Raw genomic sequence first — 24,504 nt, forward strand, 5'->3', positions numbered from 1 at the left:
TGTGTATTTCACTATTAAAGCGCTAATAGATCGTAATTGCCTGTACTGTACATGTTTAGTTCTTGGAAAAACATGTTTGGGTACTCAGTGTTGAATCTGAATGAAATAAATTAACTGCATATCGTCAATATGATCAGTTTCTTCTGCGCTTCCTTTTTACAGCAAACATACAGGTACAATGTTTGCTTCCCAGATGTATTCTAACATACTTAACAAAGATTAAACACTATAAACAATTTCCAGTATACAAAACAGTGGTGACAAGGCAAAACAGTCTTACTACTTGACTTTTAATGCACTTGAGAAATACATAATGACATCCATATTTTTCCACAACTAGCAAATGATCATAAGAGTTGGGTACGTTGCAAATGCCTGACCAGAGGACTGCATGCATCTCAAGGAGTATGGTGTAATATTTGCACGTTTAAATATTTATATGGGCACTTAAAAAAAAACAGTTACCATGATAGGATCATAAAATTATCTGCGTAAAGGAATGGATTGTAAAAGTTGACTGAATACAGCTGTCTGGGCACTACATTTTTAGTATAAATCCACTAAATTAAGAAGTGACTTGATTGTTATGGAAAAAAACATACCAAATTACAAATATGTGAACAGTTAAGTAGCTGGTAGTGATCTTAGATTTTACCTCAATTTTCAAGTAAAAGTGGATGTATTGTGTGCTTGATTCTAAGCTATACAGTAAAGAATAAACATGTAATGTCATTGTTTACCTGTAACTGTTGTTCTCAAAGTTAAATTGCTCTCCTTTTGTTAATAAAAGAGTCCACTGAATATCGTTCCACTATATAGGTAAAACTGTAAAATGATAAAGTTATACAATATAAAAGTTTTACAAATTTACAATACAACTGTAAAATAAAAAAACATCAACTGGAGTTACACTGCTAAATTTTTAAAGTTATGGTGTCCAGAAAAAAACCAAAAAAAAACTGGCATCTGACATTGTGTAGATCCTTAAATGACATTTGACTTTCCATATCAGTTTTAAATATTAAGCAACATCTCTTTATCTCATGGGATTTAATCCTACTTTAGCACAACAGTAATCACTGTCATTATCCAGCTGTGGTTTTTAACCAAACTTGAGCGGAGTTACACAATATGTGACAATTTACTAGCTCGGTCTGTAAAACAAGGCATTAACCAGCAGCCGTGTGCCGGAGATCAGTCGTAACACTGGTGTTTCAGATCTGTCGTCCTCCTCAACTAGAGATGACTCGGGATAGAAAGAGTGTGCAGAGACCTGAGTGTTAACGTTGTGGTCATTTAGCTGCCCTAATCCCAAAGTAAAGCACTGCAAGAGTCCTTCAACGGAACAAAAAGCGGATTCTGACTCTTATCTGTCTTTGGAACATTTCAGACTGTGACTAGGAACCCTGGCCATCTGGCGAATAAAAGCCGTACTGTGCTTTACATGGGAATCCAACAGCGTCCACGCAGCATGACCAGTCAGACAGAAACAGCCCTCAACTGGTTCGAGTAGCACGACTCTTCGCCACTAACCAAGATATCTAGAAACATGCCCTTTTGTATGCTTAACAGACCAGTTTATCCACCTGATGGAATGAGTTATGTCTGTTTTACTTGCAGTAAATGCATGGATTAGGCCGGGCTGGTAAACAGACAGAGGAACTTCGAAACAAGGATGCAAGCAATATCTGTGTTTGGCAAACCCCTCCTTTGTAAGTACTACATACGATCTCTGTCACATTTGAAGTAACCATTACTTGAGCACCCTTCTATGTCAAACAAATCCAAATAAAAACTTTGTAATCGCTCCCTGTCAAAGAAGAACAAAAAAAAGATACAGTAAAAAAAATGTTCCACTTTCATTTACAGTATGTTATCATTTCGTAATAACTACTTCTAAACATGTAAAACACAGGCTTCTGTGTTGCCGCTAAGGGAAGTTCTCTGAACTGCACAGACCGCCATCTGAGGGAATGTTCAGGACTGGAATGGAGGTCTGCAGTTTTGTAAGGAGTGGCTGGATGGGACTAAAGGGGGTTGGCAGGATCCTTTTCCCCTACGAAGACATGTTCGTTTTTTTCTTGACGATATTAATTTCCTGGAGAAGATTAAAAAAAAAAACTTGAATTAGAATCTGAGGAATGGGCACCAACACACTCATATATATAGGTAATGTAGGTTAGTAAATGCAGACACATGTACAATAATGGACTATATCAATACTTAAGATTTAGTGGTTTAGTGTTATGTGGTTCACAAAAAAATACAGTAGAACCTTGTTTATCTGAGACTCAAGAGGAATGCAACTGTTTATCAAAGAGGTATAAATAGTAAAATATGCTGCCTGGTGAAAATATATTCTATTGATGGTGCAAAGGTGCTGGAATGTGTTTCTTGATATGCAACTGAAAGCATTAAAACAGAGTATTTCACTGTGTGTTGATAATCTAATGTACATGGCTGGTAACTCACCTCAAGAAGAGCATCCTTTAACTGCCCATAGGCAACCTCCAAGTTATCATTGACAATTACAACATCAAATAAGCCAGGTTCTTTACCTAGAAAGGGAAGCAAATAAGTTAAGCCTATCATATTTTAAAGTATCATGTGGTTTATTAAGCTTGAATTTATACAAATAACTTACTAATCTCCATGTCCACCTGGGCTGCATGTAAACGCTTCTGGAGGCTCTCCTCCGATTCCGTGTTTCTGTCCCTTAAACGTTTTTCCTGAAACAATAAAATCAGAAAAGGATTTCAACCCAACGCAGGTGTTCAGAAGTATCCACAGAACATATAAAACCTGTATGACCGGGCCATTGTGGTACAAAGTACACTTAAAGCCACACCCGGGCTCTCCAGCCTGGCAGGGAAATGGCATCCTGTTTTACATGAGACTTTACATGAGAGGTTATGGATTTAAAGAGACGCCGTGTCCTCACCAGGATCGACATGGACGGCGGCTGGATGGAGACGTAGATGGGATTGAGGTCTGTCCGTTTGATGTTCTTCACACCCTGCATGTCGATGTCCAGTATACAGATGAGGTTCTTGGCCTGGACGTCTTGCACGGCAGCTTTACTTGTCCCGTACATGTTGCCCGAAAACTCGGCGTTCTCGATGAATTCCCCGTTGTCGATCCTTGCCTGCATAACTTGCCTTGTGACGTAATGGTAATCTGAGGCAGGGAAACAAAAAGGCAAATTACAAATCTTGCCGCTAAAAAAGCTGATGACTTGAAACTGAGAAACATGATTCAGTGTTACAGTGTTCACCAAAGAATAAGGAGAGTGTACCTTTGCCATTCTCTTCACCGGGTCGAGGATTTCTTGTTGTATCTGGGGAACATAATGCATTGATTTGAATAGAAATGCATACATTTGCATATAAGCGTGACTTAATAAGTACATATTTACACATCCAGGTCTACTAGAAAACACTGATGACCTTAACTTTTGATGATAATTCAGTATTATCGTTTATTGTCTTTCAGTGGAATCATATGGTGATGATATGGTGATTTCGGGTTATCATGACACACAATTCTGCTGTTTAAACTGATGATAACAAGCAAATTGTATTTAAAAACTCTAAATACATATATGGTATGGTAGGAATATTTTTTGAAAATTTCAGTTTTGTTTGACATCAAACCTAACATCACCATTTGGTTCAATGGGATGAAAATTAATTTGATTATTTAACCTGATTCTGCTTATGTGAGCCATACTGTGTGTTGAAAGAAATGGAAAAGTACCTATACTAAGCAAAATTCCTATATGCTCACTTAATATGCAACCTTTGACCCATATTTACACCTTAAGTGTACATATAGGAATGTTGCTTAGTATAGGTACTTTTCCATTTCTTCCTCAACATGAGATACATATTGATATTGAAATAAATCCTTATGATTATCGTGATATTGATATCAACCATATCGCTCAGCCCTACCCTACAATAATAAGCATCTCAATCAGCAAGATCCCTACCGAACTGAATGTGAAATGCTTCATCAATACGTAGTGTAAGAGCCTACAACAGCACACTTACGGGAGACGCTGAAGCCAAAGACGCCGTCGTACTCCTTCATGAGCTTCTTCAGCAGCGTGCTCTTCCCGGCCCCCGACGGGCCGCTGAGCACCACAGGCCTGGGTCCAGCCATAGCTGCAAGAGAGGAGGAGAGGCGCCGAGGTCAGAGAGGGGAAGGAGACAAGGGAGGGAGCAGCGGGGGAGGCTGAGGAGATGAAAAATAACCACTGGAATCCGGCAGCATGTGGATCAGGTTCAGCTACATTTAGGAAGGCGTGAGTCATAACGCGGGACCAAAACGAGGCAAACTTTTAGACTAGCCTTGTTCTTGTGGAATAAATGCAGTGTAATAAAAATAATAAGCCTGTCATTCTCAGAAACTGCTGAACTGCTGACACACTGATGAGACCAAAACATCTCCCACAAGAGCAGCAGAGGCAATCACTTGGTTAGCAAGTCCTCTGGTTACCATGGCGCTGTCATGGAACAATTACTCACTAATTGGAGAGCCCTGCCCTGCTTGAGATGGCAGCAAAGAAAGGCATGGCAAGGAAAATAGCAGAGAGGCTAAAAGATATGCTAAGGAAAACAGGTTTGTTGAATTAAGGCAATATAGGCAAGTATTCGAACGTACATCTTCTTACAAGCAAACTATAACTTAAAACAAAAAACACATTGCAAAGCTACCTACAGGCAAATTATACAGCCAGCCAATAATTCAACATTATATGCCTAGTCCTGGTACTGGGAATTTTCCACTTTCTTTCTAAAATAGTAATCGTTTCTCAGCTTTCCCTTTCTATACTGTAATATACCTTCTCTTTCATCACAAATGGTTTTTGTTAGGCAACCTATTCAATGAAGCGATAAAATAATGTCTCTAGTCTCCCTCCTTACCTTTCTTCAGTAGAGAAGTGTGTGGGAGTGCAGACAGGCTTTTCAAGTGAATGGGTATTGCATGTTTGCATGTGAGTGTATTGTTGGGCAAGTGTAAAAGGGAGGGGAGCGAGGGAGGGGGAGAGGGAGGGGGAGAGAGAGAGGGAGAGAGGGAGAGAGAGAGAGAGAGAGAGAGAGAGAGAGAGAGAGAGAGAGAGAGAGAGAGAGAGAGAGAGAGAGAAGGCTGGGCCATACGTATGCACTAGTACATTTTGTTGTGTAACATAAAGTCTCAAATACATTGAGCAGGCTATCTTTTCCTATGTGCTTCATTTCTGTTAGGAAACTACTACCAGGGCAACATGGCAGTAAACAGTCTGTCCAGAGATACTGGGCAACCCTCCATCCCTCAATTACTGAAGTGGTGGGACAAACCCTAAGTTAAGCAAAACTGCAACAGACTAGAAAGTCAATTGGTTTTCAAAAAAGCCTGTGAAAATATTCCAAAACAATATTAGCAGTAAGAAACAGGCTATGGCTGGGCTGAGCTATTAATAGAATTACAAAACAGGACCAAGACTGAGCCTCATGGTTACACACCTAGGCCTATTACATCAGTCAGGTATCAGAGGGTTTGGCTACAAGTCCAAAACGTAGGCTTTCCATGTAAATGGCATGACATGCTTAACCAAAATGTTGCCACTTCAGCAAGAAATCAACCGAATGGATTAAAAAAATATTAGCCTAGTCCAAATTTAAAATGGAAAAAAACAACAACATCAACAAAAACAGCATATAAAAGGGGGATTCTGAAGCTTCCATGGGCTTTTATTAGCGAATGAGAAAATCACAGCACAGTGACCCTTCACTGTCTCCAAGCAAAACAGAGGCGGTGAGGTTGTGTTTGCAGGTGCAAGTGACAGTCATTCTCCATTGCCTCTTGAATGTTTACCATAAACAGCAACTTGGCTAATTAAAGGGGCAGGAGTTCCTTTTCAGGAGTCAGTGAGTCACACAGGGAATCTACAGTCAGGAATTTTTAGAAACTAGCCTATATCCCACTGGATGTTCAATAGATTTTCTCTCTGAGAAATTAATTTGCTTCAGCTTCCTGTTAGCATCAGGAAAATATGCTGGTGACAGTCACACTTATGACTGTCATGGCATAATAATATGTGTTGCTCGTTCTTGACTTTCAACTATGTTCATTAATCATCAATAAACAAAACAAAACAACAAAAAAACATTCAAAAGACCCTCGTTATCAGCTGGCTTCTTGGTCAATTGAAATGACCAACATTCTGAGATAATACCAGGTGGGATCGCAGGCCTGCAGGGCCACACAGCATCGGCCCTGGAGCCGGCAGGGATTCTGTATATGGCTCAAGGAACCTCAGCACTTTTTTTAAACTAATGGTTAACAAAATCTGATTTGCATCTCGTGTTGACAATGTTTCTGAAACTTGCAGCTATATATAATTAAGCAATCCTGGCCCACACAAGACTCAACTTTTCAAACCTGACAGAGTAGACTACTGTATTGACGGGAAATGAGGGACATGTGAGTTTACAATGAGCACGGCTTGACACTAATTTGTGCCTAGATTTAATCAAACCATGTGCACTGAACACCATGTGATTGATCTTCGCCTGACACCAACTTATTTCATGTGAAATCCATTAGGTCTCAATTGGTTACTGAGCATTTTCAGTTACAGTCTGCTAATTGTTCATAAGAGAGAATTCCTACATGCATTAACAAGGATGTGTTATGTCAAGATAACTGTCATAAGATCGGTTATCCTGTAATGTTAAGCCTATTTCCATCTTTATTCCCATCCATCTGATGCTGGGATCTCAAACCAATCACCATTCCAACTCATTTCATTATGCAAAGCAAAAGTGTAGAAAGTACACAAGTAAGCTGCATCAAAAATGCCTTTTCCATTTCATTATTGTCCTCCAGTGTCTCGATATTTGTGCCAGCATTATCTAATATATAAGTTAGTGAAATAAGAAAGCCTGATGCATAGGCGGCTAACATAATGTGAAAGTAAACTTTCCATCACCTATCGTTGCAATATACACAATGAAGACATTAGCCATTTTCTTCTCCTATAAGAAACTGGCTCCTATCAATGGTTTATTACAGGAATTGAATGGCAGGCTTACAGTGGATGGCAGATAACGATTAGGCTAATTGAAACAACGCAACGACCGAAAAACTAAACGTCTTCCTACCTGAAAAGAGCCTGGAAAAATATCTCATGTACATCGGCAATTACTTTAATCCGAGATTGTGACTCTGTCTCCTGAGGATCCTCTCCCTCCTCTGCTGCTCTGCTCGCTCTCCTTGTGAGAGCCATTAGCCGCAGCACACTGGGAGCAGGGATTGTACTGAAACGTCATCACTGCGGGCCAAAACATTAAAAAGTTACATTCGCGAGCGTCTAGACTGCGCGCGACAATACACAGACATGTCGATCATTCTGCAGCTAAACGAGTAAACAACCCGCAGGCAATAACAATGTGTGAAGGAGGCTGGTAGGTGCAGCTTCATCCTTAATGAGAAAATACGTCTGCGCTCGACTAGGCTCGTTTGTTCTTCACAAGGAAGCGGATGATATTAGCTTTTTTTGCGCACAGAAACGGCGAGAAACGCATGCATAAACAAGCTTGAGCTGAATGTTAATTAAGTTTTACCTATTCGCTGTGGTTTTCTGGGGATTTTTACTGCCACCGCGGGTCAGTGGTCAGTTGACAGTCGCTGGCACTAGTCAAAGTAAACATTAGCACCAGGACACGCAGGCTCCGATCAGTACGGAAAAGTTGTCGAGAAACTCCCCGGATGCGTGAGTATTAGGCCTGCTGGTACCGCCGCCGAGGCTGCTGCTCATGTGTGTCGAGAAGTCATAGCCGGTTAAGCTACAACATCCCTGTAACCTGCTAATACGCTAGCTAACTAAGTTGTGGACAAAATGTTCGGCTCCTCGAGATCTGGGGGAGTGAGAGGAGGCCAAGACCAGTTCAACTGGGATGATGTGAAAGTCGACAAACACAGAGAAAATTATCTCGGTAAGTCTAACTTGTAACGCCGCGTTAGCATAAATGCTAGCCTACCATGCTATTGGCTAGCGCAAACAACCATGCTATTAGCTAGCACTTAATGGGTTAGCATTTAGCAAGCTAACAGCGCTCTGCTAACGCGTAACCAAATGGGCAGGTCATTTACAAGCGTGGTTAAAGTGTAACGTAAGCTGCAACTTCAATGCCCCCACATGACTCTTTTCCATACCTTTTTCCGTAGTGTGCAAGTCCCTCATTACACTTCCTTTCGGCTGGTCGAGTCGCCTGGTGTTAACGTTATTTTAATGTAAATGTTGAGCCGGTTTGCCACACTATCAGCCGACGTGACAGATCTCAGCTCGCATTGCTGTCTGAGCAGAGAGCCGTAGCTTCACTCAGCACTGCTGCCTCCAACATGTCAGCATGCCAAACACCTACGTAGCGATTCCCCTCGTCAGCACTTACAGCTGGGATATAAAAGGAGAAAACGTATAAACAGCTTGTTCAACAGATGAGTGATTTTGGAGCAAGCAGTCAAGTAAGCCATGACCTGGGGACTTGCATATTAGGCGTACCGTCACCATACATGTACTGTCTGTCTGCAGCCAAGGGTTTAAAAAGTATGATGTCATGAGATCAACAGGTGACTCTAGGGAAGATGTGCACTCCACAATGTGTATTTTTCTAAACTAAAATATCATATCATTGCCCAAATCTCTCTCTCTCTCTCTCTCTCTCTCTCTCTCTCTCTCTCTCTCTCTCTCTCTCTCTCTCAGTCCTTACAAGTGTTATTTTAAATAGATACCACTGCCCCCCCATCTCTCACACCATCTTTCTCAATGCCACTGTGTTATTTTCAGGGAACTCTTTGATGGCACCAGTAGGACGCTGGCAGAAAGGCAAAGATCTGACGTGGTACGCAAAAGACAAAAAAGGAGGTGCACCGTTGTCCAGAGAAGAGGAGCTTGCTGCTGTGAGGGCTGCAGAGCAGGAGGCATTGATGGCTGCCCTGTATGTATCACATCCTAAATTATAATTGTTGACAAATGTAGGCCAATGCATAAATCCAAATTACATTTTCCCTTCTCGTTTTAGAGGGCACAAGAATATAAAGAGACAGCCAACTGGCCTGACCAAAGAGGTATTGCATGTTTTTCCAGTTTTGCTTTCTCTCAAAGTTCTTACACATTTTCAATAAATTTGCCTTCATTGAAAAGCTCCAACACTGTAGACCTTGGCTTGAATTTCCCCACTTTTCATACCAGGACCTTGCAGATGTGTGCAGGAGGGAAGAGGCGGATGGTGAGGAGAGAGATGTGGACCGTATTTCCGGCTTGGGAAGCTCCAGGTGATTTATGTCCCCTTAATAAAAAGTACATAGTGTCTATAACATTTTTTTTTTGTTCACATTTTGCTTTGAGTGCTAGTCACCAGGGCAGAGTGAATAATGAGTGGGTGAGTCTGCCCAGCTTTGGCTTTGGCACAGATTTTTTTTTTTTATGTTTCACTCAATTCATGATGACTGCTATGATTTACTTTCAGCACTCAGAACCTGATAAACTGACCAATCAACGTGAATTTGGCAAACCAACAAAATACACAACAAAGGGAGAGGGTTGTGTTTGGTTGCTGGATTGCTCTTATTAGTAGATAAGATAAAACTTCACTGATCACCATGGGGAAATTGGGTCGTAATTTGGGTAGTAATCAGATACAGCAAAGGAATATAGAATAAGATTATATCAATCAAATAGGGGTTATATAAACATACGCAACCAACACTGTCATCACTCTAACATGTTAGACATGTGAATGAAAATGTGGATTACAGCATCATGAGGCGGCACAAACCAGGAACTTACTGGGATGAAAGAAAAAAAAAAAACAGATGGGGAAAAAAATGTACCATATGAAAATATACCAAAGGTTTGAAATACATATAGCATGAAATTAGTTGAAAAAATATTAAAAAATCAATATATATTCATAATATAACAAATTAGACAAGTATGAGAATATGCTGAAAAACAATATGTGAAATTACAGCGTGTATATACAGGATGTAAAAAATTTGCATATATTCACATGGAACAGGTTTAAAGATTGCCATACAACGGTACAGAAAGAGTTGAGGCATGTAGACATGCCTTGTAAAAAAAACTATTCATCTACATAATATCAGAAGCCTGTTCCTGACAACTTGTTTTTTACTTGTGCATTTTTCATATATTTGAATATTAAATCTATTCATATGTAAATGCAGCATTTCATAAATTCAAATAACCTCCATTCCCGAGGTATTCAAATGATCAAGCTTCTACTTGTTATGTTTGTAAGGAACCTGTGTGAGAGCCAGCAGGGTGTTCATTTAAGGAATAACAGCATTATCTGTCTGAGTAACTCTCACCATGCTCTATTTTCGTACCAGTAAAAGTCATTAAAAATGTGCCTCTTGACATTCAAGTGGTGGAGAGAGGGCTGCTTATCTTAATGCATTGTGATTGGAGTGTACTTACTTACATGTGTGTTTCCATCTGCAGCGCAGGGTCGCGGAAAATGGTGCTCTCCCAAAAAGAGAAGGAGGCTGCTAAAATAGGCCTGTCAGTTTTCACAGTAAGTTTTTGTTTCCCCTGCCATTTCAGATGTCACAGAACACTAAAGGGATGGTTCAGGTTTATAAGACGCGTACTCTTCTCTGACTTATCATGAACTTGGGGCGACCTTTCACTCAATTCAGAAAGATTGTAATATCGGAGGCAGAAGTTGTTTGCATTTCTTAATGATACAAGTGCCAGTCAGTGTGGCTAGAGACCATTTTCTGAAAAATCACATGCAATAATTTCCAAGCAGTTTATAAACCTTTTTACAACATAGTGAACTAAAGACTTAAGTCTAATTTCTAAATAAATGGTTTTCATACTGACTTGCACTAATTAATATAAATGCAAATAATATCTACCTCTAATCTCAATAACAAAATACTAGTGTAAGTGCTTTTTGGATGGACTGAAAGGACTCCCAGTGTATAATAAATCAGACTGGCCTCTTAACTGTCCCTTAAGTGTAGCCTATCAGCTATTATGAGTATGATGGAACATGAATATTCCCCCGTTCCCATGTTGTTACAACAATAATTGCAGCATAATTGCACAGGACTCCTGCAACTTAATGCAAAGATTAAAAAAGTGCATTCTTCACAGCACCATAAGACGGAGGGTCGTCCAGAAACCTCAACAAAAAGAACATGTGAGAGTGAAGACAAGGAGGAGATGGAGCAAAGGTGAGTATATGTTACAGGAGTATAGTAACCACATGTGACACCTTATGAAATCAATCTAAACGTATGGCAAAATGCCTCAGATATAAGATAACATTTAGTTCTACAGGACAAAAGGGCCCTATACATTATGTCCCATGTTTTATTTGAACACTAAAGATATGCACTAATTATTTCTCATTCTGTAGACATGAGAGCAAGAAGAAGAAGAAGGAAAAGAAGAGCAAAAAGGAGAAAAAGAACAAGGAAAAGAAGAAGAAAAGGCAAAGAAGAGACTCGACCTCCTCAGAGTCGGATGACAACAGAAAAAGGTCGGCTCATTTCTCCACATTTGTTGTCAGTGTGTCACATGTATTGCTGTTGGAGAGTTATACATGGTCAAATGAGGAAACCTGAAGATTTACTGTTGGGCGAAATCTCTCCTCCGTCAGCACTAGAGGGCACCGAGGCTCTGTCCCGCAGACAGCTACTTATAGTGTCATCTTTTTAACGTGGGAGTCTGGGGATGCAGATATTATGCAGTTTAAAACCTGAGACCTTAACTATGTCCTGCAAGTCAAGTTGGGGATGGAGGGATACATATCAGACTGAATAATTTAGTTTGAGTGCATAATTGCAAAGTAATTAAATAATTGGCGATAAAAGAAGCATGATGTAGGGCAACATGTGGTGATAGTGTACAGAAACAATGAGATGGGTTGAATTTACAGAACTTTCTGAGTTAAGGGAGGTTTACTGCAGCTTGAGGAGAATATTCAGTCATATTCACCTACAGCTGGCATTTGGTATTTTCTGTGGATGTCATGACTGATCAGCGCCTCAGGCAGCTACTTCTTCCCCAGCCTCGCGTCAGCTTATTCGACCCCCACCAGGTCCCAATCATTGATTGTTTGTTTCCTTTTACTCTTCAGGCACAGAAAGGACCACCATCATCATAATCCATCATGCCACAGTCAGAGTGGAGCCAGACCCCATGACAGCCATTCAAGGGGGGGGGCAAAGGCCGAGCGCCCCCCCTCCTACCCCCATCGTCGACAGCAGCGGCGTGACACAGACTCCTCCGACAGGGGGTCTCCTGTCCCCCGCAACCACGCCAGCCACAAGACGGCCCCTGCTGGTGCCACACAAAGCCACAGGCGGCGCCACGACACAGACTCGGACGACTAATGTCCTCCCCACCCCCCCAATCAGAGACACGCGGACGGAGCGCTCTGCAGCAGCCTGACTGGCCCATAAGACCTCATTTACCCCGGACAGCTAAATGGACTGTGGATGCAAACAGGCCGATATGCTCGACTAACAGGCTTTGGCCACATGTTTTAACTACTTCAACCAATCAGTTGGTCAGTCGGTCATGCACCCCCTCCTTCACCTTTTTTGTTGTTGTTTTTGATAATGTCCTGTGAAATGTTTGTTGTAAACAAAAGAAATGTCTTTTTTTTAACAATTTGTTTTAGGTGATGAAACTACCATTTTTTTTTATTTTTTTTTATCACTAGCAGTTTTGAATATTTGTTTTTATTTCATTAGATAGGAAATTGTGCAAGATGAATTATTTTGAGAAACAAAGAGTGATATGGCTACATAAAATGTTTTGCGTATTTCTTAACATGGTAATCTCTCATTTTCTTATTTTTGGTGACATCTTTGGTGCCAAGCGCTCATTGCTGTGGTGTTTCTGCGCTGCACTTCCCAGAGATCACCTGTCAATCAAACAGTGGGGCCAGTACTGTGACATCTTTTTCCTTGGATTTTCTGTTGATTAGGTTTTAATTATTAATTTGTTGTAGGCACTGGTCTTTTCTCAGCTATGGTAGATCTCGCTGCTCATGCAAACTACCGAGTTCTTCTATTTATCCCAAACAAAGTGCTGCTGCTGCAGTTGGAAACGTAAAACATCACTTCCTGTGTGGCAGACAGAAAGGGAAAGACCTACCTGACACCCGGTGTTTAGAACAGCAAGTGCCATGGTTTTCATGAACTGGGTATAGGTTTAATCATTATTATATCAATCAGTGAAAGAGAGTAGTAAAACACACATTTATTTAGATGAAAATGTCACAGATAATTTTTTTATGGTATAAATAGAGTTGGCAGCTTTTCATACAAGTGAGGCAAAGACTGTTGAAGGATAAGAGAAGAAAGTCAGCAGCACAGTAGTATCTATTTTTCATAACAATGTTATGAAAATATTTTTTCAGGTAAATGTAGGGAACCGCACATACCCCCTGCAAAACCAAGCCTACATTTGAATGGAGTCAAACAACTGAGTGTTTCTTTTAGCGTCTGCTATGTTGAAAATCCTCTGAGATGTTCCTTGATGCTTTTCGTCCTTGCACCTCTCCTCCGTCCCACTGTGCCTCTCGCGCTACTCAGCAGCTCCGGTCCTTTTCTTTCCTCAATCATGCCAGCGCTCCATTGTCCCTCCCCGTTCTAGGTTCAGCTCCCTGACTGGTGAGATACCATTGGAATGCACTCCACTGGTCATAATAGAGTGTAGTGTTTGCATTTGCCTTGAATTGGTCTGAAAGAGGGTATTCTGCTGGCTGGCACCTGGGGGGTGCACTAAAAAGAGCAAGGCATTCACAAAGAAGAGTGCAAAAAACCAGGCTGGTCCTTTTATATGGCCGAGTACCGTTAGACCGCCACACACAAACCAAGCTGATGGACCAGCAGGAGAGGAGGCCAGACAAAGCCACCCTGTAAGGGACCCGAGACTCTTACCCCCTCCCCTTCCACGACCACCATACTCTCCTGCCATGTTTTATAGGCTTGGCTGCGTTAACCATAGCAGCCTAATCAACCTGAAAGAACGTTGTCCTAGATTGCTCCCCGGTTGCACCACCCCCCCCGTCCAACTCTGGCGCCTATGCACACATATACCCTATGTTAAAGGTAAGGTGAGCTATCCACATTCATCAGTTTTAACACAGACACTGGGTGGCTGCCATCACCAACACAATTCTTCCTAGGTCAAGGGGTGACAGACCCGGCAGGAGGTTGCAATGACACCAATTTTGAGGTCCGTTGTTAAATTTTAGTATTGCTTCGTCTTGGCTCCAAATATATTTCTATTCAGTCTCTTTAAAGGTGATGAAAATAGAAAGTTTTCAAAGATACTAGTTTTAAGGGACAAGGACATAAGACTACAAAGCTACATTGTGCACCATAACATTCAGCAATTCAATTTTATTGCATAGAATGAGACAAATGAATGAAAATCAAATGCAGATCCATTTTATCCAGTCGCTTTAATTACAGTGCTTTTTTTTCACAAAACAAAAGCTAAAGTAACTTAACATAAAAAAAAATGCTTCGACAAAGTTTGCTAAGAGATTAACATACAATTTTCAACAAACATTTAGGCAGTTATCAATCAAAAAGTGTTTAATGCACCACTAAGACATTTCCAGAGCAGTAGAGTGAAAGAACGCCCACACCTTTAGATAAGAAGCATGAAAATAAGAGGCAACATGTGTCTTGGATAAGAAGGCATAAGTATGGCTTCTTGTTCGCCCCAAGGACATGTGCAGCAAAGGAAGAAATACTAGCACTACGCTAAACATTTAGCTCAAACTGATTTTGTATTGCCATCAAAATGCCTCCTCCCAGATTGTGTTAATCAATTCTCAATAAAAAGGCATGTCATTTTCTTGATGGAGCCTATTGTAAGGACACTAGGGACATCATAGTGTGCAACTTGTTTTGTTACCGTTGCATCACACAGTACATACATTAGGTTACAGTATAGGGCTGTTAAAATTCGTTCTCAGTGGGGTAATAGTTCTTGTGCAGCCTAATGATGTAAACAATTAGCTAGTCCCATGTAGACAATCGTTTGCACGTCCTTTAAGACCAACAGACCACATCATGCATTTTTGCTAATTCAGGTATATTGCAAAGGCAGAACATGATCAACCTGAGACACTGTCATACAAACACAAAAATCCAATGTTGACTGAACAGACTGCCTCTCTGTCAATCATAAAGCAGGTAGATGAGAGATCATGGCAGCATTTCTCAATTCAAGCTAACAACTGACATACTGTATAACAAAGGCTGGTAAGTGTTCACAGGAGTTCTTGACTTGGACTGAGTAATCTCACAGTACAGATAGTACGACTAGTTAATGCCAGTGTTTGCTAAATGGTAATTTGGGGGCTGGATACTGGTAGCCGTTTTTTCTTTTAAAGTAACCATAGCAGTTGCAAGTAGTGCATCAGTGTTATAATTAATTCATTGATAATTGATGCCCCCTAATGAAACACTCCTTACAGTACGCATTACCAGTTCACATACAAGCTGATAAAAAGAAGTCATCAGGTTGCACTGAGGTCCTGGGGCCAAAGTTAGCTGGTAAATTTTTATTCTTTGCCTCCCTTTCTTATTTCAATACACATGTGGCTGCCCAACGGCCAGGAAGAGAAATAACCATGGTAGGTTTTATAAGTGTGCAACAAGCTGCCCTATTACCAAATGTATTTACATTAACATTAAATAAGAAACCTGACAGCTTTACAAGAATAGATTACCCCCCCCTGGCCTGTATTTTTTTGTTGTAATTACAGCTGAAGTGAGGGCAGCTTCCAGTACTTTTTTTTTTTTTTGGACAAGGTAGCTCAATTTGCAACACTAGAAGAGTAGAGAGCAAGGATAGAGAGTGGGTACAGTATATTAGTTGAGGATAGCAGGTGATTATTTCTGGTTCTTGAGCTGATTAGACAACCAATCCAGTCCTTCATAGAGACCATCCCCGGTGGTGGCACAGGTTGCCTGGATGTACCAGCTCCTCTGGCGAAGGGAGTGAAGTCCCAGTTTATCTGTGATTTCTGCTGCATTCATAGCATTTGGAAGGTCCTAAGAACACAAAACGAGAAAACATTAGAAAGGCCACTCTATTTTACCTACGCCTATATTCTGTATCTGCCTATATCAGAGATGGTGGATGCTTCTAATAAAGTAAAACGTACCTGTTTGTTGGCGAACACTAATAGCACAGCGTCACGTAGCTCATCCTCTGCCAACATCCTCATGAGCTCCTCACGGGCCTCATTCACTCGTTCTCTGTCATTGCTGTCCACAACGAAGATGAGACCTGAAACAACAAGGACATGGAGAAGAAATAAATGAGTTGTATCTTAAAGACATACAGTAGATGACACGCACAAGGCATTGGGAAATTCATCATGGGAAGTTAGCATATCCCATGACAAACAGATCGATCTAAAACCAACAAATGTCAAGTTCACACTGGCACTAAGCACTGACTCTGAAACAACACTTACCCTGTGTGTTCTGGAAGTAATGACGCCACAACGGTCGAATTTTGTCTTGACCACCGACATCCCACACTGTAAAACTGATGTTCTTGTACTCTACTGTCTCTACATTAAAACCTGAAAACAAAGATGATAGTCACATCAAAAACCTACTTAAAATTCTTATAATACAGAATAAGGGGCCCGCCGTATATGTGAACTGACTTCCTAAAAATATTTGATTACAGCAATTGCAATGTTTTACAACAGTAAAGTATTATGCCATTTGATGCAAAATGCATACTCCTGTCCAGGCTAAACTTCATTACCGCATATTAATTGACTTACCTATTGTAGGAATGGTAGTCACAATTTCTCCAAGCTTGAGCTTGTATAAAATAGTTGTCTTTCCAGCAGCATCAAGGCCTACCATGAGGATCCTCATCTCCTTTTTCCCAAATATTTTAAAAAGACCTGCAAACATATTCCCCATGGTGGCAGGTGATGGGAGCCCACTTTGGTATGAGAAACCTGGGGAAAAAACAGATCAGCCGTTTCAAACGGGGTGCCATAGCAGAAGCAGAAGCGTGTGGCTGACAAGCTAAAATACAGCTAGAGACCAATGAATGAAGATTAGGGGGCAGAAATTCTTGAAAAAACATCCTAACCCAACTTGACATCAGAAGGCAAGAGAGACAAAATGTGCCCGCAACATGCGATAGGTGCACTATCTCGCAGTTATTCACCAAGTTGTTCTTCTGTATTACAACTTCCATCCACATGAGAAGTACGAAACATCAGTAACGTCTATATATAGTAAGGACGTCACTCTGATCAAGTTTTAACACAAAGACTAACGTTAGATGAGACACGAGCTGTTTCGCAATTGAGGCCCCAATGCGGCTCATTTGAGTAAACAGACAGTAGCCAATGCTAGCTAGTTAGCTTGCTACAATGTAAAGTTGCCTTACTACCATTGTTTTTATTTTGAACAAGTACTTAACACAAGATGCCCCTTTTCCAATATGCAAAGACCCATTTTATGTACTTTAAACAGCGTGTAGTAAGAATAAGGTCACAATTTTCCAAAAATGAAATTCCAGGCAAGAGTCTGATCCATCGAATCAGCTACGATAACGGCAACGTTAGCTTTTAGCAGCAAGACGTTTTAGCATATTTCCTTCTCAGTGCCCGACCTTCACAACCACTATCATAAACATGATGTTGCTTACATACTGGGTCGTTATTTTTTTAGGTTTACATTCAACGAAAACAACAGTAAATTTGCTTTAAAAAGTTTTCCCTTACACAGTTGTTATCTTTCTTTTCCTCTTCAAGGCGTTTCCTTCCTCAAGAAAATGGCGATAATTTGACACGTCAGAGGTTCCAGTGAAACTTCCGTGATCATCAGCCTATAGAATGTCGCCCCCTGTGGCCGGGAGGAGAACGACATGCAGAGCCTGTCATACACTCCATTACTCCAACTCTAGTGGGTTTTATTTTACCGTTTCAGCATCTATTCTGTGTTTTCCAATTCTGGTTTATACACAGACTCCTGAAGAAGGCATTAAATGCCGAAACGTCGATTAAATTCATACTTTTGCATTGGAGTTACGAGTGTGCGGCTTCTCGTTTCTTTTGATGTTTATGCCCTGTAAGCCAGCACCTCAACAACATAGGTGTGCGTTTTTTTCTTTTCTTCCTTTTTATACACAGACTCAAACATTTGATAAAATTGGATTCAGTAATTATCAGTGAATATGATTTTTTTTTTTTAGGTGAGACCAGAGCTAATCGGGAGTCCATGGCTTCCAGACCTCTGCGCATCAAGCTTGAACAAGAGCAAAAATCAACTCCAACACTGTCAATCTCACTGGAAGAAGGTCGTTTTCATTATCGACTGAATAACAAGTAGCCTACGGCATGTCAGGTAGGTTACATGAACCCCTGACAATGCAGTTCTGTTTATAAAAGGTGGCAGTCATAACAAACACAAAATACATCCAAAATTCCTGGAATATGATATCATTGCCAGTCAGCGTCACACGTCTTTAATCCTCTCAGTAGCATATATACTGTAATTGTCTGTATAGCAGTGATTTCTTGTCATAGAAGTGAATTGGGCATTTTAGCGTAAAGTGAGTCTTTATCGGATCTACATTTTTTTTTTTTTTATCATTAGGCTACTATATAGGCTAATGGAGAAGAAACCCCTTTAGAAGCCAAATATCTCATTAGGGGACCAATGTTCCCTCTGGCTGTATGAATCTATGCAAGACATTTTGGTGATTTATAACGTTGACCAAATAATAACCTTATATCTTGTCAGTTATCAGTCATAATATTATTTAGTCGAAATTTAGTCGATTTAAGGGAGTTTGGAAGTTTTGGTGGAAAGGAGACTGTGCCATAGGGTTTAGTGAAGGGATGTTGACTCTCCTCTCTTGTTGACTATAATCTCACCTGTCTCACTGAGTAGTTGCCTAGTTGTGTCCCTTGGAAAACAGGGATGGAAACAAACCTTGAACATAGATCAAGTAAGTTAATGGTGGTGGCAACCAAAGACTCATGATCTGTGACCTGGCAACCTATCACCCTCTTTCACTGCCAGATTAACCCTTTGCTTTAACACTACGGTTCCAGCAATAGATGTCTGTTGATGTCAGTTGAAGAACCTGGGTACAAAATGCTGCTGAAGTGTCTTTAAACAAGACACTGAATGCCTACCAGCTCCAGGAGTGCTGTTGTATAACTGACCCTGTGCTCTGACCACCCTGTTGAGGGGGCAAGCAAAAAGAAAATCTCCCCATACGGATCACAGATAAAGTATAATTTTCACAACAGAAGCTAATATGAGAGGAGAAGCTAATGTGAGAGGGGAAACTGATGTGGAGACCAAGTCAGAAGTCCAGTGTGAAATAACCAGCTTATACGTTGTGTATTCATTATCTAAATAACGCTCAAAAAGAGGAAATCTTTCACAGCATCTGCCAAAGGGGCATTCAAATGTTGACTTATAGTCTGTCACACAGTTTAAATGAATTTAAATCTATAAAGATACTTGTTCTCAAACTCTGCAGCTTTCACTTCCACTTTTGATCCACGACCAGGTCATTAAGGAGAAGTCTAACCACATGTTATTGTTGGAGCGGTTGAATTTTAACCAGGGTCAACTATGCCTGCCACCCCCCAGCAGAGGGGGCAGCAGGAGGGGAGAAGGGCAGGAGGGACAGGGAGGGAACAGCAGGAGGGAGAGGGGTCTATAGTGTGTGACGGACCACACAGTGAAGCCTCATAATGCCGTCTCACTCTGGAACCATAATTTGTGGTTTTGCCCTGCCAAATGCCTGGGGAATGGCTTTCAGCATATTTTCACAGCAACTGTTGTCTTCACTTATGAATGTTGGAGGTGTTTACTTAGAGGCAATTCTTTTTCTTTTAAGTGGTTGTGGATTCAACCATTTAATTGAGAATCACATATCAAATTACTGTTTTTTTTTTCTTTTTCATTCAGCTTGTATCGTGCATTATTATTGCGCACAGGGAGAAAAAATCAGTTGGAACATGGAAATGCCTCAGTCCAATCTCAATGAAACTTAATCTATAAAACTCACACTACTATTAAATACTCTCTCTGTCTGTCTTTCTCTCTGTCTCCCAGTCTCTATTTCCCTATTTCTCTCGCGGAAATAGTTTGAACCCAATGAACTTTGTTCAAACAATTAGGAAACCAGGTTTTAAAGCATATTGCAAAAACAAATATCACAATGATTTCAATTGTTAACACACATGCAACTGTGTTTATCTTTTAGCAATAACACCAGAAAATATTGTATGATTCCAAGGTGTAATATATGTAAATATTTGGCATGCTCCTGTGTGTTTGACATAACAAAAATCAAAACATTGTGGTTGCACTGTGGAATCCCTTTCTAAAGACCGAAGACCAGTAGGTACAGTCTTGTCTGTAACTGTGACCAGTGGCTTTTCATAAATTAGAGGTCTGCCAATGTTGGTGCAGTATTAATGAGTTCAGAAAGTCACATTCTAAAATTCTACAATTCTATATAGCAAAACAATTGATTCCCCATTGTACTGCAATTCTAATTATCTAAAAATAATTCCAGTTCCTTCTTAATTAGTGCTATCTAACGCCATGTCAGGATGGTTCTATATATCATCTTAAAAACAAGGTTATATAGAGACAACCTATCCTTTAAATGCGAGCCAAACAAACACACTGTTGAGCACCTGTCTTTTCTTTTAATTTCTACAGCTGTACCAATATTTTAAAATCAAGCAACCCATTGATAACCTGGGAGAGCCAGCATACTACATATATTACAGCATATTAGCGTGTGGTCTGCACAGTTCACACAGTGAAGCTGAATAAGACAGACAACAGAGAGCAAGAGGCCTCAACTATTCACTCTTCTGTGACTCCTCACCGCTTAGGTTTGGGCGATTTACTACAGCTCAACCCGTGCCTAGGGGCTATTTTAATAAGTACAGTTAACAAGACAAATGAAGCAGATGTAGCTACAAAGTACTGTTTGACTTGGGCGAACTTCCCAACAACTGGAAAAAAAAACGAGAGTCAAACCCCCACAGTCTCTTTACTGCACAGGGAGTAAGAGCACAGGTGCAGGTGCTGAGGTGTGACAGGGAGACTTAGGGGAAACACCTGCAATGAAACCTGTCAAAATTATATTTTATTATTGCTGTATTTTCTCCTTCATTCCTTCGCCAATTCTGATATCTTGACGCTGAGCCAATCCTTCTAAGTGGAATATTGCTACTGCAGGCTGAAAACAATGATATTGTTTGTGAAACTGAATCAATCAATAAATGAATCAAGCATGTAGCACCATTATTGTATTTCTAAGATGTACATTTTGGATTCATAATAATTTAAAATAGGCTATATTTAGCCAAAATAATATACAGTGTGTAAATTAATACATTTCAAAGCTTAAAAAAGCTCTTTGTAGTTAGAAACTCTCCATAGTGGCTGATCTCTTTTTTTCACTGTATGTGGATCACAGCTTTAAAATCTTAGAAAAACAAGTTGATTGCGGCAACATTATCATAACATGCAACGTACCATGTAGTGAGTCGAAGGCACTGCGAAGATCCTAGAGGTAATGCTGAATCCCCCTTTCCGTACTCCATAGGCGAACAGAGCGGTAATATCCATTTGAAGGGCTTCTTCCTTTCGGCTTCATATCTCACCAGATACTGACAGTTGTGATGTGTGGACAGAGGAAAATAGGACAGTAGGGGGTGTATATATTTACACACACCCCCTCAAAGCACACACACAAACACACAAACACAAACAAATTCTGACGGCCATGCTTGCGCACACGCTTAACTTTCTCCCCCACATACGCAGATATGCACAAACGTGCACGCACACACATGCACTCTCTTTTTCTCCTTCCCTTTCTCTTTATTCATGTCAATTGTGTCTCCGGGACACCTATCCCCACCTAGGGGTCAGGGCCCCAGAACAGTAGGGCTCTGAAGATTTCCCAAGTAATCTGTCTCTGCAGAAAATATGCTCTTATAGGACATTTTTGGGCAATGTATATGCACTAGGTCATCACCTATGAGATGTTATTCATGTCGCTGAGTCAGTCATGCCCAAATCAAAGCAAATTTATGGGTGACCAAGCAGGGAGTAAGGCTCGTCTGCAGTGTGTGAATGGAGGAAGGCCGCCAAGGGGCCAAACAGGCTTCGCAGTAGGAAGTGGGTACGGATCTCAGTAGGGGCCTTACTCCCCTCTGAGACGAAGCCTAGTGAGGATAAAAACGCTCAGTAAGGGGCTTGGGAACACTGGTCTGTTGTGTGTGCGTGTGTGTGTCTGTCTGTGTGTGTGTGTGAGAGAGAGAGAGTGAGAGAATGTCTGTGTTTGTGTGTGTGCATGCGTGTGTGTGTGTGTGCACGCAGGGAAGTTTGACATCACTGCAGCTTCGTGAGCCTTCACATTCGGTTAGATAAGTGATTCTGGATGTGTATGGAGCACATGTGTATCCTGGGGTGAGGGTTCAGTAACAATAGTCATAATAATGATGATAATGGACACACATTATGAAATGGCCCTCGGGCAACCAACAGACCGCTGTGTGGGTCGTACAATGGAGCTGGATTGGGCTAAGCGATGCTGGAACTCAGATGGACAGGCATGGGACGCCTCCCTCTGCGTCTCATGTACTGGATTATAGGTCGGGCAAAATCCCAAGGAGGTGCGAAGCAGGAAACAAACCGAACATTATTACAGCGACCCACATCGTTGCCATGAGAGGATCCATGCTGGCTTTACCCATTGGCAACAAGTGCCACTGGGCACCCTACCCCACGCCTCTCACAGTAGGGGGCGCTATAGACAGAGACAGGCTGGGGCAAAGGATAAATGCGCACCAGTGTCGGCTGCCAATCACCTTTGTATGGCGATTGTCGGCAGTCTGAAAAGGTCGTTAAGGGGATTTACATAACATTTTGCACTCCGCCCCGGGCGCATACGGAAATGTTTGATTCCATATTAAGTCCTCACCATATGAAGAATGTTCTCATGTATTTTGACAACACAATTTATGCAAACAAATGGAATGAGGTGAACTGTGCTTTCACAAAGTTGAATGGCAGAATAATTTGAGATACATGTTCGATAGTTTTCAGAGGCAATGGGATGATGCGAGACGAAAACCAAGATGTAAACGACCAGAATACTACATGTTTTCTCCACTTGTCCTCCATATTTTTCACAAACCTTTTGGAAACATAGTTGTACAATAAAGATTCCTTCACCCCTGATGCTACCAATGATCTCGTACTGTGTTACAATTTAATATTTGTGAACAGTTGTGTTAGGCTATATTTCCTGTAATCTAAATATTGGTTCGTCAGTTCCCATGTGGCCCTTTCATTCCTCTAAATGACAACTGGTGGAGAGGAAAGTATCTGTGGGGTCCATTGAGTCACGGGAGATGTCCTGGGACATCCGTAACAGATGGTTCAGACAAGCTCTTCGAGGACGCACTTCCTCAGGGGGGACAGGGGGCCACTGGGGTGGGAAGGGGGAATGTATTAAGTATGGGAATTGCTGGTGTGCTAGATGCGGGTCTACTGGCAAGGTGTGAGGATTCACATAGAACAGCATGTCTGTGCCAGGGGCTGGATTTCCTGGTAAAGGATGACTAGGTTGGACGTGAGGTTACCATGGCCCATTTCTTCAAATGAGTTTGTTTAACACCCATTGAATGACCTACATTGCTCCAGGACATTTCACCACCTTCTATTGACTGAAAGGACATTTTCATTAGAGTAATTTTTGAGGCTACATCTGCTGCTCTCTCTTGGAAACTTGCATCAAGCATCCACAGAGGCTATTACGTGACATTGCGAGATGAAACAATAGTGAGGATAAAGATATTTCTTTGAAAGACTTTTGTTTTCCTCAGTGGGTTAGTTTGAAGTTGATTCATGTCTGCTATGTGTATACAGGTTTTTAAGGGTTGTCCCACCCCAATTCCCTGTTTTAAATCCAGCTATATCCCATTGGAGGAGGCATCAAAGATAAAAGTGTGAACCTGTTCCACCTTGGGGTAGATAATTGGTTGGAATGCACAGCATGTCGAAGCAGGGCCTTGAGGACAACCAGCACCAACCAAAACCTGTGGCATCAAGAACAGCTAGGTGTCCATACTTGGCACTGCATCCTCCAATTGTCATGCTGATGTCAAATGATTTGTAACCCAGTCTCATTCTGTTTCTCCAACATTCAGGCATCCATGATATTGACAGGCTGATTATGAGAGGCCCTGTGGGTCCATTGAAGAGGCTTCATGGTGACAAACCTAACACGCTCCCAAGGTGGTCCAGGTAGGGGTTTTGTTGCTACTGACAACTGATCTCTCTCAGTTATGTAAGCCCCTGTAAGATAATGCTACACTGATGAAACAATCAATTTGTCATTAAACACGAGGAGGCTTT

At 41.1% G+C, this 24,504-nt stretch overlaps 3 protein-coding genes across 6 annotated transcripts; 1 reads left to right on the forward strand and 2 right to left on the reverse strand.

The window, feature by feature from the left end:
* Positions 1 to 274: 274 nt before the first annotated feature.
* guk1a (guanylate kinase 1a) lies at positions 275 to 8,382 on the reverse strand. Of its 4 annotated transcripts, none has more exons than XM_071926516.2 (7): positions 8,203 to 8,382; positions 4,053 to 4,166; positions 3,296 to 3,337; positions 2,942 to 3,177; positions 2,645 to 2,729; positions 2,473 to 2,558; positions 275 to 2,098 (listed from the first exon to the last, which is right to left on the reverse strand). In XM_071926516.2, the coding sequence occupies exons 1-7, from the start codon at positions 8,228 to 8,230 to the stop codon at positions 2,057 to 2,059; spliced, it is 633 nt and encodes a 210-aa protein (XP_071782617.2). In that variant the 5' UTR covers positions 8,231 to 8,382; the 3' UTR covers positions 275 to 2,056. The 4 variants fall into 4 exon arrangements, with proteins under 4 accessions (XP_071782617.2, XP_078143917.1, XP_071782616.2 ...); XM_078287791.1 differs by lacking the exon at positions 8,203 to 8,382 and adding an exon at positions 7,611 to 7,712; XM_071926515.2 differs by lacking the exon at positions 8,203 to 8,382 and adding an exon at positions 7,149 to 7,279.
* Positions 7,369 to 12,828, forward strand: c13h1orf35 (chromosome 13 C1orf35 homolog). The gene is made up of 8 exons (XM_071926473.2): positions 7,369 to 7,982; positions 8,834 to 8,984; positions 9,069 to 9,114; positions 9,239 to 9,321; positions 10,514 to 10,586; positions 11,174 to 11,253; positions 11,439 to 11,561; positions 12,162 to 12,828. The coding sequence occupies exons 1-8, from the start codon at positions 7,886 to 7,888 to the stop codon at positions 12,415 to 12,417; spliced, it is 909 nt and encodes a 302-aa protein (XP_071782574.1). The 5' UTR covers positions 7,369 to 7,885; the 3' UTR covers positions 12,418 to 12,828.
* A 1,637-nt stretch (positions 12,829 to 14,465) lies between these two features.
* Positions 14,466 to 17,903, reverse strand: arf1 (ADP-ribosylation factor 1). The gene is made up of 5 exons (XM_071926450.2): positions 17,817 to 17,903; positions 16,857 to 17,039; positions 16,536 to 16,646; positions 16,221 to 16,345; positions 14,466 to 16,107 (listed from the first exon to the last, which is right to left on the reverse strand). The coding sequence occupies exons 2-5, from the start codon at positions 16,999 to 17,001 to the stop codon at positions 15,946 to 15,948; spliced, it is 543 nt and encodes a 180-aa protein (XP_071782551.1). The 5' UTR covers positions 17,002 to 17,039; positions 17,817 to 17,903; the 3' UTR covers positions 14,466 to 15,945.
* Positions 17,904 to 24,504: the final 6,601 nt, after the last annotated feature.

Source organism: Centroberyx gerrardi, chromosome 13 (assembly GCF_048128805.1).
Source record: "Centroberyx gerrardi isolate f3 chromosome 13, fCenGer3.hap1.cur.20231027, whole genome shotgun sequence".
NCBI classification, from domain to species: Eukaryota; Metazoa; Chordata; class Actinopteri; order Beryciformes; family Berycidae; genus Centroberyx; species Centroberyx gerrardi.